A 13505-nucleotide genomic window follows, 5' to 3' on the forward strand; every position below is an offset into this window, starting at 1 on the left:
TGTGCGCATGTTTATTATGTATAGCTTATTTTTTGAGTAAAGCTAATACTTTCTCTTCATTCACTCATACAAATATTTGCAAGTTGTAAATACCAGCGTCATAAGCTGCTAATTAATATAAATTCGTTGTAAGGCATTAACAACCAATTTTGGGTTGTCAGGGAAAATGTATTTTCTCTTCTTGTTATTTGTAAATTTGGTTCACATTCTCTTAACATGCTGCTATTGTTCAAAATTTACACATACATCAATAAAGGGCTACTGATTTAAAATATCTACATTAATTGCACCAGTTTGTATTTCACAACAAACGAGTAGTATACTATGTGCACAAAGCCATGATTATCTCCATCCATTTTTTATTAAATTATCTCACTTCCATTAAAAAAAAGGGTGCAAATGGCCTGTATTTATATAGCGCTTTACTAGTCCTTAAGGACCCCAAAGTGCTTTACATATCAAGTCATCCACCCATTCCTTCCATTAAAAAAAAGGGTGCAAATGTAAAGTGTGACACAAGTTATGTTTAATACACAAGTTACAACACAATGTGTGAAAGGTGAACTCCTCATATATTTCCCCATTTTACACACTAACGTTCTTATCCTGGTGATTAAGTGTCTTACTGACCAAAATTTACAAAGAATTCAAATGAGCTGTGATCACTCAAGTCACTGTCACTTCCTGTGACATATAAATTACAGTAAGGCTGTGCTTTTATAACATCAGAAAGTATTATTATCATTTATGATCATGTGGTAAAAGTCTGAATGATGTGAACAAATCCAGTACAGATAAAGATAAACCTCCAGCAACACTTTAGTTCATACAACAACTTTATTATTTAACCAACACATTTCAACTTATGGTCTTCCTCAGGTCATCATAAAACAGTTCAAATGCTGAACACTTATATTTTTATGGTGCTCTATTTGCAAACAGTTATAGGATTATTTTTCTCTTACTTTTAAATATGTTTTACAGTGTTTTCCAGAGGAAACTCAATCACTAATCCTAGGTGCTCTCATTGTTACCTGCAAAGTAATAAATGTGTAGTTGGTTCATAAATGTATCACACACAAAAAACACCCGAGTAACCTACATTCCTGAATAGACCATAAAGTAGTAATAATACGTGTGACCTAGTTTAAAATAAAATAAAATAAGTGACACAAGTGACAGATGGTGTTACAGTTGGCTAATTTGATGTATGCACGGCAGCAGCTTTTAGTTTAACCTTCACTGAGTGTCTAACTGCGAAATATTAAACAGCACTTTGCTTCCTTCAACGAACACATTTCAAAGCTGCTACACTCTCTGCATGCTGCGGGAACATAGTGATAACATTGTGAAATGCAGCGTCATGTGGTTCCGCCATTTGACAATATTAAATGACACGTATGCCAGTAGGTCAGGGCAGCTGTTCAGTTTGTAACCGGAGCCTAGAGCTACACTCACTGTGTTTATGTAGCACTACTTTGAGCTGAATGCTTGCTTCAGCTTACTTTAAAACATTTTTAGGTGTTGTGTTTGCCATGTTTTCAATTTTGCTAATCACACTAGAGACATATCATAAAAATATATTTATGCATTTCGTAAGTGTAGGTCCACATTATTTTTGTTGTCGGTAAGGCGGTATCTTTCAACATCCTTTGAACACTTCACCAATTAGTTGCTAAAATTACACGCTAAAAGTACTTTGCGCTTTAATGCCAAGCTTTTGAAGTGTGGTCATTTTCACTCCTCATAACAGGAAAGGCGTGGGCGATACTAAAGAAGTAATGATGGTTTAACCCAAACAGTTGCACCACCCTTCACATGACAGTCTACCTCCTGGTCTTCAAGGCGAGACCAGGATCTTAAAACTGGGTGAGCACAAAAATGAGTCATGAATTAATATGATCAATTACACTTGTCCTTTGCAGCTTGTGACATTTAAATACGTCAGTGTGTGGTCTTGAGGGCTTGAAAAAAAAAAGGCAACTGGACATTTTTACGTTTCCCAAGACCTTTCAGCTCTCATGCAGTTGGCTTCTTGAGAGGTAAAATTCCTAAAGACGTCGAGTTACCTTATTCAAGCCCTCAAGACTACTATGATCTGGATGACTGAAAACCTACACAGACATTTCACTGTGTGAAGATAAGAACAACTTCATTTGTATTCAAGCTCTTGATAATGATTTTAAGTACTTACATGTCCACAAGAGGGCAACACTTGTTTGACATTACTGAACTTAAGTGGAAGTTCACAGAAGTTCAGTGGAAGTTGTCACTGTGCTGTTATTGCTGAGTTTTTCTCAGCAGTTTTCCCCTTTAGCAGCCAAAACAAACAAACAAACAAACAAACAAACAAACAAACAAAAATATCACCCTTGGTGACAGACATGACTGGGGGAAAGAGAAGGGAGAAAGAAAGAGAGGCAGGGAAAGAAAAACAGCGGGGAAGAGGAACGGTGATAAAGGCAAAAAAACAAAAACCAACAAAACAAACAGACAGAAAATACATATATCAATCACCTGGATCACCTGTTGAGAAAGATAAAAGAGAAAAAAAGCAAAAAAAAAAAAGAGAGCAATATAATAAACAACATCATCGCAACAGGCTGTATCAAGACTAGATTAGATTAGATTAGATAAAACTTTATTAATCCCTCGGGTGGGAAATTCGGTCAATAGCACAGCACTGACAGAAGTTACAGAATGTGAGCAGAGTACTATATATACACATATATAAATACAGAGACATATATAAATAAAATATACAAAAGGGATAAAGAGAATAAATAGGAATAAGAATAGAAGGGAATTCCACATTTCAAGTATTGAAGTCTATTGCACCGTTGGATATTAACAAAAAGTATTGCACAAAAAGTATTGCACAGTGAAGAGGCACTAAGGCTTAGTTGTCCCCCCCCTACTTTGTCCTCCTGTTTCCTCTCCCTCTCCCCTCCAGAGAGGAGTTAAACAGTCTGATGGCATGTGGGACAAAGGAGTTTTTAAGTCTGTTGGTTCTTGTCTTTGGGAGAAGCAACCTGCCACTGAACAGACTCCTCTGGTTGTCTATGCAGAGGATGCCCAGCATTGTCCATAATGTCCAGCAATTTTTTTAATGTCCTTTTCTCTGTCACTGTCACCAGAGTGTACAGCTTCATGCTGACCACAGAGCCAGCCTTCCTGATCAGACTAATGTAATCTATTAGATAATTTAATGTATTCAATATAATATTGAATTGTGGCGATTGCTTTATGTTTAATTCTTTGTCTGGGCCTCTTTCATAAACTTTGAGATTCTACTTTCTGGAGATCAGTCGGTCCTGTGCAATAACACAAAACAGACAAGACCACATAAAAGGCTAAACAGCAGTACATGTTCTTACAAATCATTAACTGACCACAGCCAGGATTATATTAATACTGAAACAATGAATGTGAATTCTCCCATAGACTTAAGAATATACTGGGTAGGAATAACACAATTCTATCTTTTAATCAAAGCCTTCTTTACCCTGAGCTGTGCAGGGCATTGTGGAGTTCAGATTTTTGTGTATTTGCTCATCTGCTTTCACATGCATATGAACTTGAATGATATCTTCAGTGAAGTAATTTAAGTATTGTGGGGTTTTTCTGGAACATAATACTTAAATGATTTATCTAAAAAATAAAACATCTAACTATCAAAACAAATTTTCTTGTGGATTTAAGGAAGATTTTTTTTATAACTTTATTTGAAATTGTAAAGTGAACTGTTATGCTGGGCTTACACTGTGCGATTTTTGGCCCATTTTGAGCCGATTTTTGAGTCGTGCGACCGTTTTGGCGATCGGCCCGATTTTGGCCTTCATCGTGCGTCGTGCATCGTGTAGTATACGTGGGGTAACGAGACGCGATTAACACCTCACGACCAGCTCCCGATCATCAATCGCTTGGTCGTGAGGATTTCAAACCTGTTTGAAATCGTCGCGACCGTCGTGAGGGTGTCACCGCAGTTTGTCACACTGCGCACGCGCAAACACAAATGTCAGCGAAAAAGACGGCGCAGCACGGCAGTGCAGCGTGTGATCTGGACACAAGCGATGGAGGCAACTTGTAGAACTTTGGAAAGCTCATCCGAGTCTTTTCGATGTGGCCTCACAAAATTATCACGACCACAACAACCTTGAAAATAGTTGGATCTACACTGCTGCTCAATCACAGCTGCCTGATCATGTTTTTCATTAGCAATTTAGCAAAGTTGATGGTGGTGGTGTGCGTGTCTGTGTGAGTGAAAGACAGAGAGGGAGAGCGAGCGACAGAATTTCTGTTATAACCTTCATTTTATGGACGCACAGTGTGAGCACTCGGGTCGCATCAGAGCATCGGGTCGTATAGTGTGAGACCCTGCATCGTGACCTATGAACTTCTAACCCCTGCGAGTCAATCGTACAGTTTGAGCAGGAGCTGAATCGCGCGACTGAAAAAATCGCACAGTGTAAGCCCAGCATTAGTCATTCCAGTTCAGTTTGTACAGTAGACATACAGGGCAAATAAGAGTGGATTTCGGGAAAATAAAGAGACGTACTCTAAAAACGATGACGAACGATCCAGTGTAACGCGGTGATTGGCTGATCGGCCTGCGACTCAACCGAGTTCTCCGGAGACGGAAGGGGCGGGACAAGGCGTTAGAGGCGGGGTACAGTGGAATTATCATGGCGGGATGCATGAAAATCATAAACGGTTTTATTTCAGCAAACGCTAGATTAATGGTTCTTGCGGTGCTCCTTATGTGTTTACCTCAAATCTCACAACAGGATACGGGTAAGAAGCGGTCTTGTGAAGCAGAAACATACACCGCGAGTTACATGGGGGCATATTTCGAACTGGTTTTGCTCAGGCTAATTATTGTTAGCTTGTGTTCAGTCTTTGAGTCAGTGAGACCGCAGAAAGGGTATTGTATGGTGAACATTGGTGGCTATTTTCTAAGATTCCTACATCTTGATTATTCCCTGGCTCCGGTTGTGTGTTCGTATAAATAATAAATTAGACTAAATATTATTTATGCAGCTCTTTCAGATTTGTTAGGTTTAAATTTGTCGAACCGAAACCCTAGAAACCTGCATGAACTTGCCCGAAAAGAGGTTGCAGTTAACACTTGTATATTTTCCTTAACGGAAACAACTTGAATGCTTAGCCTATAATTTAAAGTAAATGCAAATTATTATTAACTCTGTCCCGAAACTGAAATATTTCCTGAGAAAAACTGAGTATTTTTTGCCGTGTGTCGTTTAAATAATGAGCATTGTTTCCATTGTTACACTACCATTTGCTATATTTTGTAACATAACTAGCGGATAATGCAACAGTGTGGAAACATATAGAACATCCCTACCAGCAAACAAAATCATTAATAATGATGATAAAATAAAAAGTCTCCACCACACATGGGTAATTGAGTACTTTTTTGAAAATTAAAGGGCAACTATGTTGGGTACCCTGACACCCGGTGGGCCATAGCACTGTGAAAAATTAGAGACATTAAGTGTGAACTGATATAGTTGCAGGTTTTTGTCTTTTCTTGGGATTTACAGACACTACAATTTTTTTATAATGTTTGTATTATACTGTAAATGCTGTAAACAATGAGAGTTCAAATGTGTTTCTGGTCAAAGGTTATTCTTGCACAAACAATATTGCTTATAAGGTACAATGGCAGTTGCAGTCTTACTATTTATTGGCATGTATCCCAGGTGAAGAACATGAAATAACTAATCTGCGGGATGGTGACGAGTATGTCATGTCAGGATCCAACCGGTTCTGTTACAGAAACACCGTATTGCCAACCTGGAGGCAGACATGGACAAGAATTCAAGTAGGTGAATCTGCCAGCCCACAACTGGTAAAATACTGAAATCCTTTCTTTCTTTCTTTAAAATCATCCCTCAGTTTGGGTATTTTAGTGGTCTAATGTAATCTACTCTAACATACATCAAATTTTATTTACAGCTTGACAGTCAGCTAAAAAGAGCCTCTGGATTAAATTTGTGAGTGATATAATATTACCAATATCTGACAGGTCAAAGTGTGGAGTTCAAAGGTGTTTAAGGTGGACACTGTGGAAGGTGAGGAGGAGCTGCAGGAGCTTGATCGCTTCAGTTTTTGGGGCTGGTTCCAGAGCCTGCTGCGAGAGAAGCACAATGAGACTGTTATTAACGTCAGCCTGTTCAGCAAGAAGACATGCTTCAAGGTTGATCCTATTGGCAATGCGCAATACACTGTCAAACCCATTCGCAGTAAGTGGGATGGGGGTATGGAATAAAACAAATTTGCTGATTATTGGCAGTTAAAATATGGGTGTTTTACTGTTCTTCATTCCCTTGCAGAGTTTGATATATATCTATTCTCGTTATTCCTCGCTGGAGCATTGCTGTTTTTCTTTGCAGACTCACTCAGCAGGTAATTTTTTCTCATGGACTAAAGTTTCTTTTTCAGGTTTGTTGGGTTTATCATAGTAATTGATATATTTTTTTCACCACCTGTATGAAGGAGTCAGGCTTTCTTCTATTCTGCCGGTATGAGCACTGGCATGATTGCCTCTCTCATAATCCTCTTTTTCATTCTGGCACGCTTTTTACCAAAGGTAAAGTTTTTAATTTTTATCCAAAATCCAAGTTTTTTAAAAATATTGAATATCTCTAATATGTTTGATATTTATACCATTTGTGTTTGTTCCTTCACACAGAAAAGCCCCTTTTATGTGTTGATAGTTGGAGGCTGGTCATTCTCTGTGTACGCAATCCAGCTTGTGTTCAGGAACCTCAGCATTATTCTTCGAGAGCACTGGCATGTGGCATTAGGTACAGACGGTTTGATTTTAAAGCATGGACAGGTTATGACTTGCTGATAAATGAGGACCAAAGCAAATATCCTAATATTTAAAAAAAATAAAATAAAATTGTGTTGTTAGCGTTAATCTAGTTAAAATGACGTTAAAGCCATAACTGCATTAACGCGGCAAATCTCTGTTAACGAGTTATCGCAGATTGCTGGACGGCGCCAACACGTTAAAAAGGGCGATCCGCGGTGACTCATTAACAGAGATTTGCCACGTATATACACACATACATATATTTTACAGCTTCTGATTAATCCGCTAATCAAAACTTAAAGTGATAGAAATTTATGGCTGATTAATTATCTATCTGTGCGCTTAACCTTATAAAAATCAAGCATTATTTTGAATTATTTAGGGTTTTAGACTGTTAAAAATATAACCTAAGCAACAAAGCAGCTCGTCGGTCATGGAGGAGTTTTCACTTGGGTCCATATGTTCTTTTGGTAGTGATGCACTTGTCATTGTTATCACCCCACTGGGCGGGTGGGGTAGGTGAATGCGAGAACAAGGCAACATACGAATGTAAACATTGATATGATAGCTGTATCTACCAAAAATCTCAGATAAGTTTGAATCTCAGTGACTTCAACCTCAAGGGCAAGGTCAGAGGTCAAGTTTTCTGAAAATCTTGTGAATGTTAATAATTTGAGCACAAGATGATGTAGGATTGGGAAATATTTGTATCTACTATGAGGCTGAGGGGTTGCACTGGCGGCTACCAGTATTTTGTCATTTTGCAGCTGCAAAATCAGTGACGGTTTGATTTTAAAGCAAACGATTACTATGTGATTGAAGTAGGGACTTTAAACTTTAATTCATGGAGTTTAAGAAAACTATTGTTTTAACTGTTTAGAAATTACAGCAATTTTTATTTGCATTTCTCCATTTTCAGAGGCTTAGAAAGAATTGGACAAACTAACAAAAATAAAAAATATATAACAATTTTGCATAATACTTGGATGTTCCATGAACCCATGGGGGGCACCAAATGCTGTGTTTCTTCCCTTAAGATGTTCTGTTCGATCTTTACTGCAGCAGTCTCCAGTTGCTGCTTGTTTGTCAGTGTTTTTTTCTTCAGTAACTAAAAGCATGGTCTTTTAATTTGAAATCAGGTGACTGATGAATATCTAATTTCTTTGTGTTGAAAAACTTTTGCTGTGGGGCACTATCATTTTAACTGTGAAGATCTGTCTTACCAGTTTCTGAGCAAAAAGGAAAACCCTTTACATTCAGAAATCATCTTGCTACATCTATCAACAATCACAGCATCAATAAACACTAGTGACCCAGTTCCATTGGCAGCCTCTGCAAGTTCTTTTAAATGTTTTGTGACACACTGACATCTGACTTTCTTTTTCTGGAATGTAACCTGCGGTTTGCTCCTTGTTGTTGAAACTGTTTGCTTGGTCAATAATCCAATTACTTCATAGCATTTGAAAATGGGAAATTGTATAAAAATGGCTGTAATTGTAAAACTTTCTAAAAGTAAAGCATATGGGCATTTGGTACATAACTTTGCAGTGATTTAACTCTCTCTCTCGCTCTCGCTCTCTGTTTGCTTGTTTTTTTTGGCAGGTTATGTAGCAATTGTGGGATTCATCAGCTTTGCTGTGTGTTACCGTTATGGCCCTCTGGTTGATGAGAAGAGCATTAACATCCTGTCGTGGACCCTGCAGCTCTTTGGTCTGCTCCTGGTTTATTTAGGAATTCAGATTCAGCAAGTTGCCTTCGCTCTTATTGTAGCTGCTTTGTTTACCAAAAACCTGGGGTACCCAGTCTATCTGCTGGTTGCTGCATGGAGGTATGCATTTTAAAATGCTGACACAAGGTGGCGTAAGAGCACAGTGTACTGTGGATAATTTTTCCTCAGGCAGTATAATCTGACTTCTGTGGTAAACACACACTTAGTTTCACAGAATAAATGAAGAAAAACACTTTTGTATTGCATGTTCTTAACACGGTAAATTATTTTATGTGAACTGCTGAACTTAAAAGTAGTGATACTGTGCTTGTTGTAGAATAAAGAACAATAGTCATATTAAGTTCATATAATATGGATTTATTTAAGCCATGAAAATACTCTTTTTGCAGAAAAATCAAGCAGTACATCTACTGGAAGCCACAGCCACGACGCCTGCTGACTGAGGAGGAGTATCAGAAGGAAGCTGAGGAAGAGACTCGGCGGGCTCTGGAGGAGCTGCGGAAATATTGTAACAGCCCAGAGTTCAGCCCGTGGAAGACAGTCTCTAGAATTCAGTCTCCAAAAAGGTGGGTTTTATGCTCGTACATTTGTCATTTGCTAATTCAATTCAATTCAATTTTATTTATATAGCGCCAAATCACAACAAAAGTCGCCTCAAGGCGCTTCATAGATACAGAGAAAAACCCAACAATCATATGACCCCCTATGAGCAAGCACTTTGGCGACAGTGGGAAGGAAAAACTCCCTTTTAACAGGAAGAAACCTCCGGCAGAACCAGGCTCAGGGAGGGGCGGCCATCTGCTGCGACCGGTTGGGGTGAGAGAAGGAAGACAGGATAAAAGACATGCTGTGGAAGAGAGACAGAGGTTAATAACAGATATGATTCAATGCCAATTTTGGCTTAACTTCCCCCTAATCCTAAAATAAAGAGAGGAGTGTTATATCTACCAATTGTTTTCTGATTCAGTTATGTTTCTTATAAAATAATTTATTTTAAGTTTTCATTTTTATTATTGCCTTGCAACTTTCTGAAATCATCTATACAAAACTAATGGGAAACAATATTGATCACCAATAGCTGACTGCTTTAGACACTGTTTATAATACAAACACCCCTTAATTACACACAGTAAATTGCTGTAACCATGTTTTTTTTAAGATAATTTCTAAAATCTGGAAAAAAAATATCTGCAATACAAAGACTGCAATAAATCAGCTAATGTCACAAATTTTAGGCTTCTTGTCTGGATAAATGACAACCATCAAAATTACTACTTTATGCCAGAAACATTACAAATATTGCTAAAATCATATAAGAACTTTCTATCTAGCTTATTTATCAGTAAGCCTTTTCTGCACTGCTTGTGCAATAATGTTTTAGACAACAAACCTGGGGGAAGAACATTTGAAAAACCCACTTTACAGACACCAAAGTAATGATTTGAATCAAACAGCATTTGCAGAAACTGCTTTAGTTCATGGTTTCTGCTGAGTGATTCATTTTCCCAGTATGCATATTCTAATGCACTTTATGAATGATATCTTTTGTTTTTCCTCACTTATCTAAAAGAAAAACAAGCAAAACAGTATTTTCACTTTGAAACACCTATCTGTCAAATGATCTTCATTGGTTTTCCTGTCTAAAGGGGCGTCACTAAATCTATTAAATGACCGAAACTTCAGTAAGAATGTGCGACTCATTTCTCATATCTTAACATTACTTCCGATATATCGTGCCACAAAACTTTCTATGTAATCCAGTCATGACTGGCAAACACTCACACTACATTTGCAATTTTGAGTCAAGGGTTTAAATACAAGGTACATTGGTAGCCTGTCCTGTGTAAAATGTAAATAAATAAATGAATAAAGATCTGAATGCAGTGATTATAAACCATTATTGTATTTACAGAGCATGGAAAAATCAAGTATTTAAACATTTTAATGTCTGGGACATTTCAGTATTTCGTGAAATAACATGAATGTCTCAAGAAAGTTGGGATGGGGCAAAAAAAGGCTGGAAAAGTAAGTGGTACTTTTGGATTTGGCAACTAATTAGGTTAATTGGCAACAGGTCAGAAACAGGAGGTTGAAATTAATAAGGGATAACTAGCGTGTGTGTGTGTGTGTGTGTGTGTGTGAGAGAGAGAGACACATGTATAACAAAGACTAAGTATTGCAGCATGCTTTGGTTCAGTTTTGGTCCATGATGTCGTCATGCTTACCCACAGGTTTGCTGATTTTGTCGAAGGCTCCCCACACTTGATGCCTAACGAGGTGTCCGTCCATGCTCAGGAATACGGTTTTGGAGGCTCTTTCTTTGAGGATGAACTCTTTGATACAGACGACGAAGATGACGACGATATTGTACCTGTGATGAAACCAGAGTGAGACGGCGCAGGTGTTGGAAACAAAAACACTTATTACTGCCTTTCAGAAAGGTGATGGGAGACCAGCTCTCCAGGGCCGTCCAGACTGACTTTTAAATGGCTTCTTTGGAGGCGGGATTAGTGGCATCCCTGAATTCCAGGATAACGAGCCATTTTGTATCACCACAGGCAAAGTAAACACAGTACTGTCAAAGAATGTGTAATACTTCTTTATTTCAGGGAATTAAGATTTCTGTTGAGAGGTTTAAAGACAGTGAAAGCTGAGACTTGCAGGTTTCTTTGTGCCCAGTTGTGGCCCAGACAAGTTTTTAGTTTTCTAAACATATTTTGTTTACAGCCTTTGGCTCTAATTGGATTTTCTGCTGTGGAATGTAATGAGATTATGCTTGTAGATCACTATTACCAGTTATTACTCTAGTTTCCTGCTTGGGAAGAGAAAGAGATGTCATTTTTTAAATTTGACTTATTTCATTCATTTTAAACAAAAGCCACCAGTAGAAGTGTCCCCAAGTAAGTTAAATAAAGATATATATATATATATATTTGAACTCTAAAAGGTGTGATGATGTCCCTGAGAGGGTTTGAGGTTTTGTAAATGTCAGCATGGCTTTATCATATGCCTTTGATGCAAAAAAAAGAAGTTATTTTTCTTGTTTAGTGCCGGTTGACACAATTGTCATGTCAAGCACCTTTATTTTTTGCAAAGAAAAGACTGTAGTATCAGAGAGACAAGTTCAAGGATGCAATGAACTCTTATTAGCAGCATCTGACATCAGTGGGAGGAAGATTTCGAGGGGCCAAGTTCTGGCTGGATGAAAATGAGTAATGCAATAACAATACTTATTTATCATATAAAACATTTTGTTGTGTTGTGCTTGAACAATCCTTCCATCACACCAACACATGATGTGTCATCATTAATGACATATTACCATATGTAGGTAAAGCCCCCGGTCAAACAGGCCTCTAGAAGGGAAAATTGTGTATTCCCTAATGCCAGATACCTGTGAATGTAAAATTTGAATTTTAGTCATCTAGCAGTGACTAGATGTTACAAGGATTTGGGGTCACCCGCAGGGGAATAAAGCGGCCTTTTAAAAAAAAAAAAAAAAGCAGGCATAATGTAAGCATTCAGTTATATGGTGTGAGTGTGGATTATAATTCTTGATTATTTAGGTTGTGCTACTGTCTTTCTTGGTTTACTTCTATTCACTTTTGTTTAGTACGTGGCCTTTCTACCAGCTCTATCCCCGTCCTGGTACAGAGCCAGTTCTACCTTGATGCCTTTTAGGATGCAACCCACATTTCGGTTTGAATTTGGTCACAGCAGTTTTGTGGTGCTGTGTTGGTGCCAGGTTTGTTTGGTGGTCTGGTCAAAATGCCATGACTTCGGTGAATGAAATTAGCATGGGAATCTTTTAAGAGGACCTGCTTGTTTTAATAAAATACTTCTTTTCCACCAATTTGATGTCGGAGCCCAATTCTGTCCTGCTTCTTTTTGACAACCAGGTCACATTTCAACAGGTTTAACAACTGATTTACTAAAGATCGGATCATTTTTTTTGAAAATAAAATCAGGTGGTGGATTGCACCTGGCCAGGGCTTTTCTGTGTAGAGTTTGCATGTTGTCCCCGCACTCCAGCTTCCTTCCACAGTCCAAAGACATGTAGTGGTGTTAGGTTAACACTAGTTAACCTGCCTGCTGTTAGACCCGCAGCAGGCTGGTGACCTGCCCAGGTTGTAGCACATTTTGCTCTGTGGGTAGCTGGAATGGGCTCCAGCCCCTCGGTCACCCTGAATTGGATAAGTAGATTCTATCTGTAAAATCATTGATGCTTCTTTTGGTAACTCCTGTCATAGCGGCAAACCCACTTTGCAGACAACAATGGAGTGATTTGAATCAAACAGCATTTGCAGAAACTGTGTTTTTATCGTTTCTTATCGTTTCTGTCGAGTGATTCATTTGTCCAGTATGCAGATTCAAATGTACTTTAGACACGATATCTTCTGTTGTTCCTCACTTATCTAGAAACAAAACAAGCAAAACAGTATTTTCAGTTTGAAACACGCATCTTTCAAATGATTTTCGCTGGTGTTCGCATTTAAAGGGGCATCTTTAAATCTGTTAAAATATGACCTTAACTTCAAAGAAACCACCACTCAGCTGTAAAGTAAGAATGTGCACCCTTTCTCATATCTTCGCATTACTTCCGACATATCGTGCCACACAACCTTCTATGTAATCCAGTCATGACTGGCAAACACTCGCATTACATATGCAATGTTGAGTCAAGCGTTTAAATATACCGTACGTATCTTCAAGGTTTTACTAAGTTCACAATAAACTGAAAGTGGAAACAGAACAGGGAAAAACTGCAGTGGACCTAACTTGCTGTTAAAGCCACACAGTGTTATCTTCAATCAGGCAGCTTTAAGTATACGTTAGAGCTAAAACATTGTATTCATTCTTTCTCTCCCACACTCTTGTTTCAGTGAGCCATTTCTGATGTATTGGGGACATTTTGACATTTAAACCCGACTGCCC

General features: G+C 38.2%; 1 protein-coding gene across 1 annotated transcript; it reads left to right on the forward strand.

Moving 5' to 3' along the window:
- The first annotated feature begins 4646 nt into the window (after positions 1-4646).
- On the forward strand, positions 4647-12423 carry nemp1 (nuclear envelope integral membrane protein 1). Its single transcript, XM_040038083.1, has 9 exons — positions 4647-4794; positions 5724-5845; positions 6050-6266; positions 6357-6429; positions 6520-6613; positions 6716-6830; positions 8444-8669; positions 8960-9136; positions 10802-12423. Exons 1-9 carry the CDS (start codon positions 4686-4688, stop codon positions 10959-10961), a joined length of 1293 nt encoding a protein of 430 aa, XP_039894017.1. The 5' UTR covers positions 4647-4685; the 3' UTR covers positions 10962-12423.
- Positions 12424-13505: the final 1082 nt, after the last annotated feature.

This window comes from Simochromis diagramma, unplaced genomic scaffold, assembly GCF_900408965.1.
Source record: "Simochromis diagramma unplaced genomic scaffold, fSimDia1.1 OVJJ01000061.1, whole genome shotgun sequence".
NCBI lineage: Eukaryota > Metazoa > Chordata > Actinopteri > Cichliformes > Cichlidae > Simochromis > Simochromis diagramma.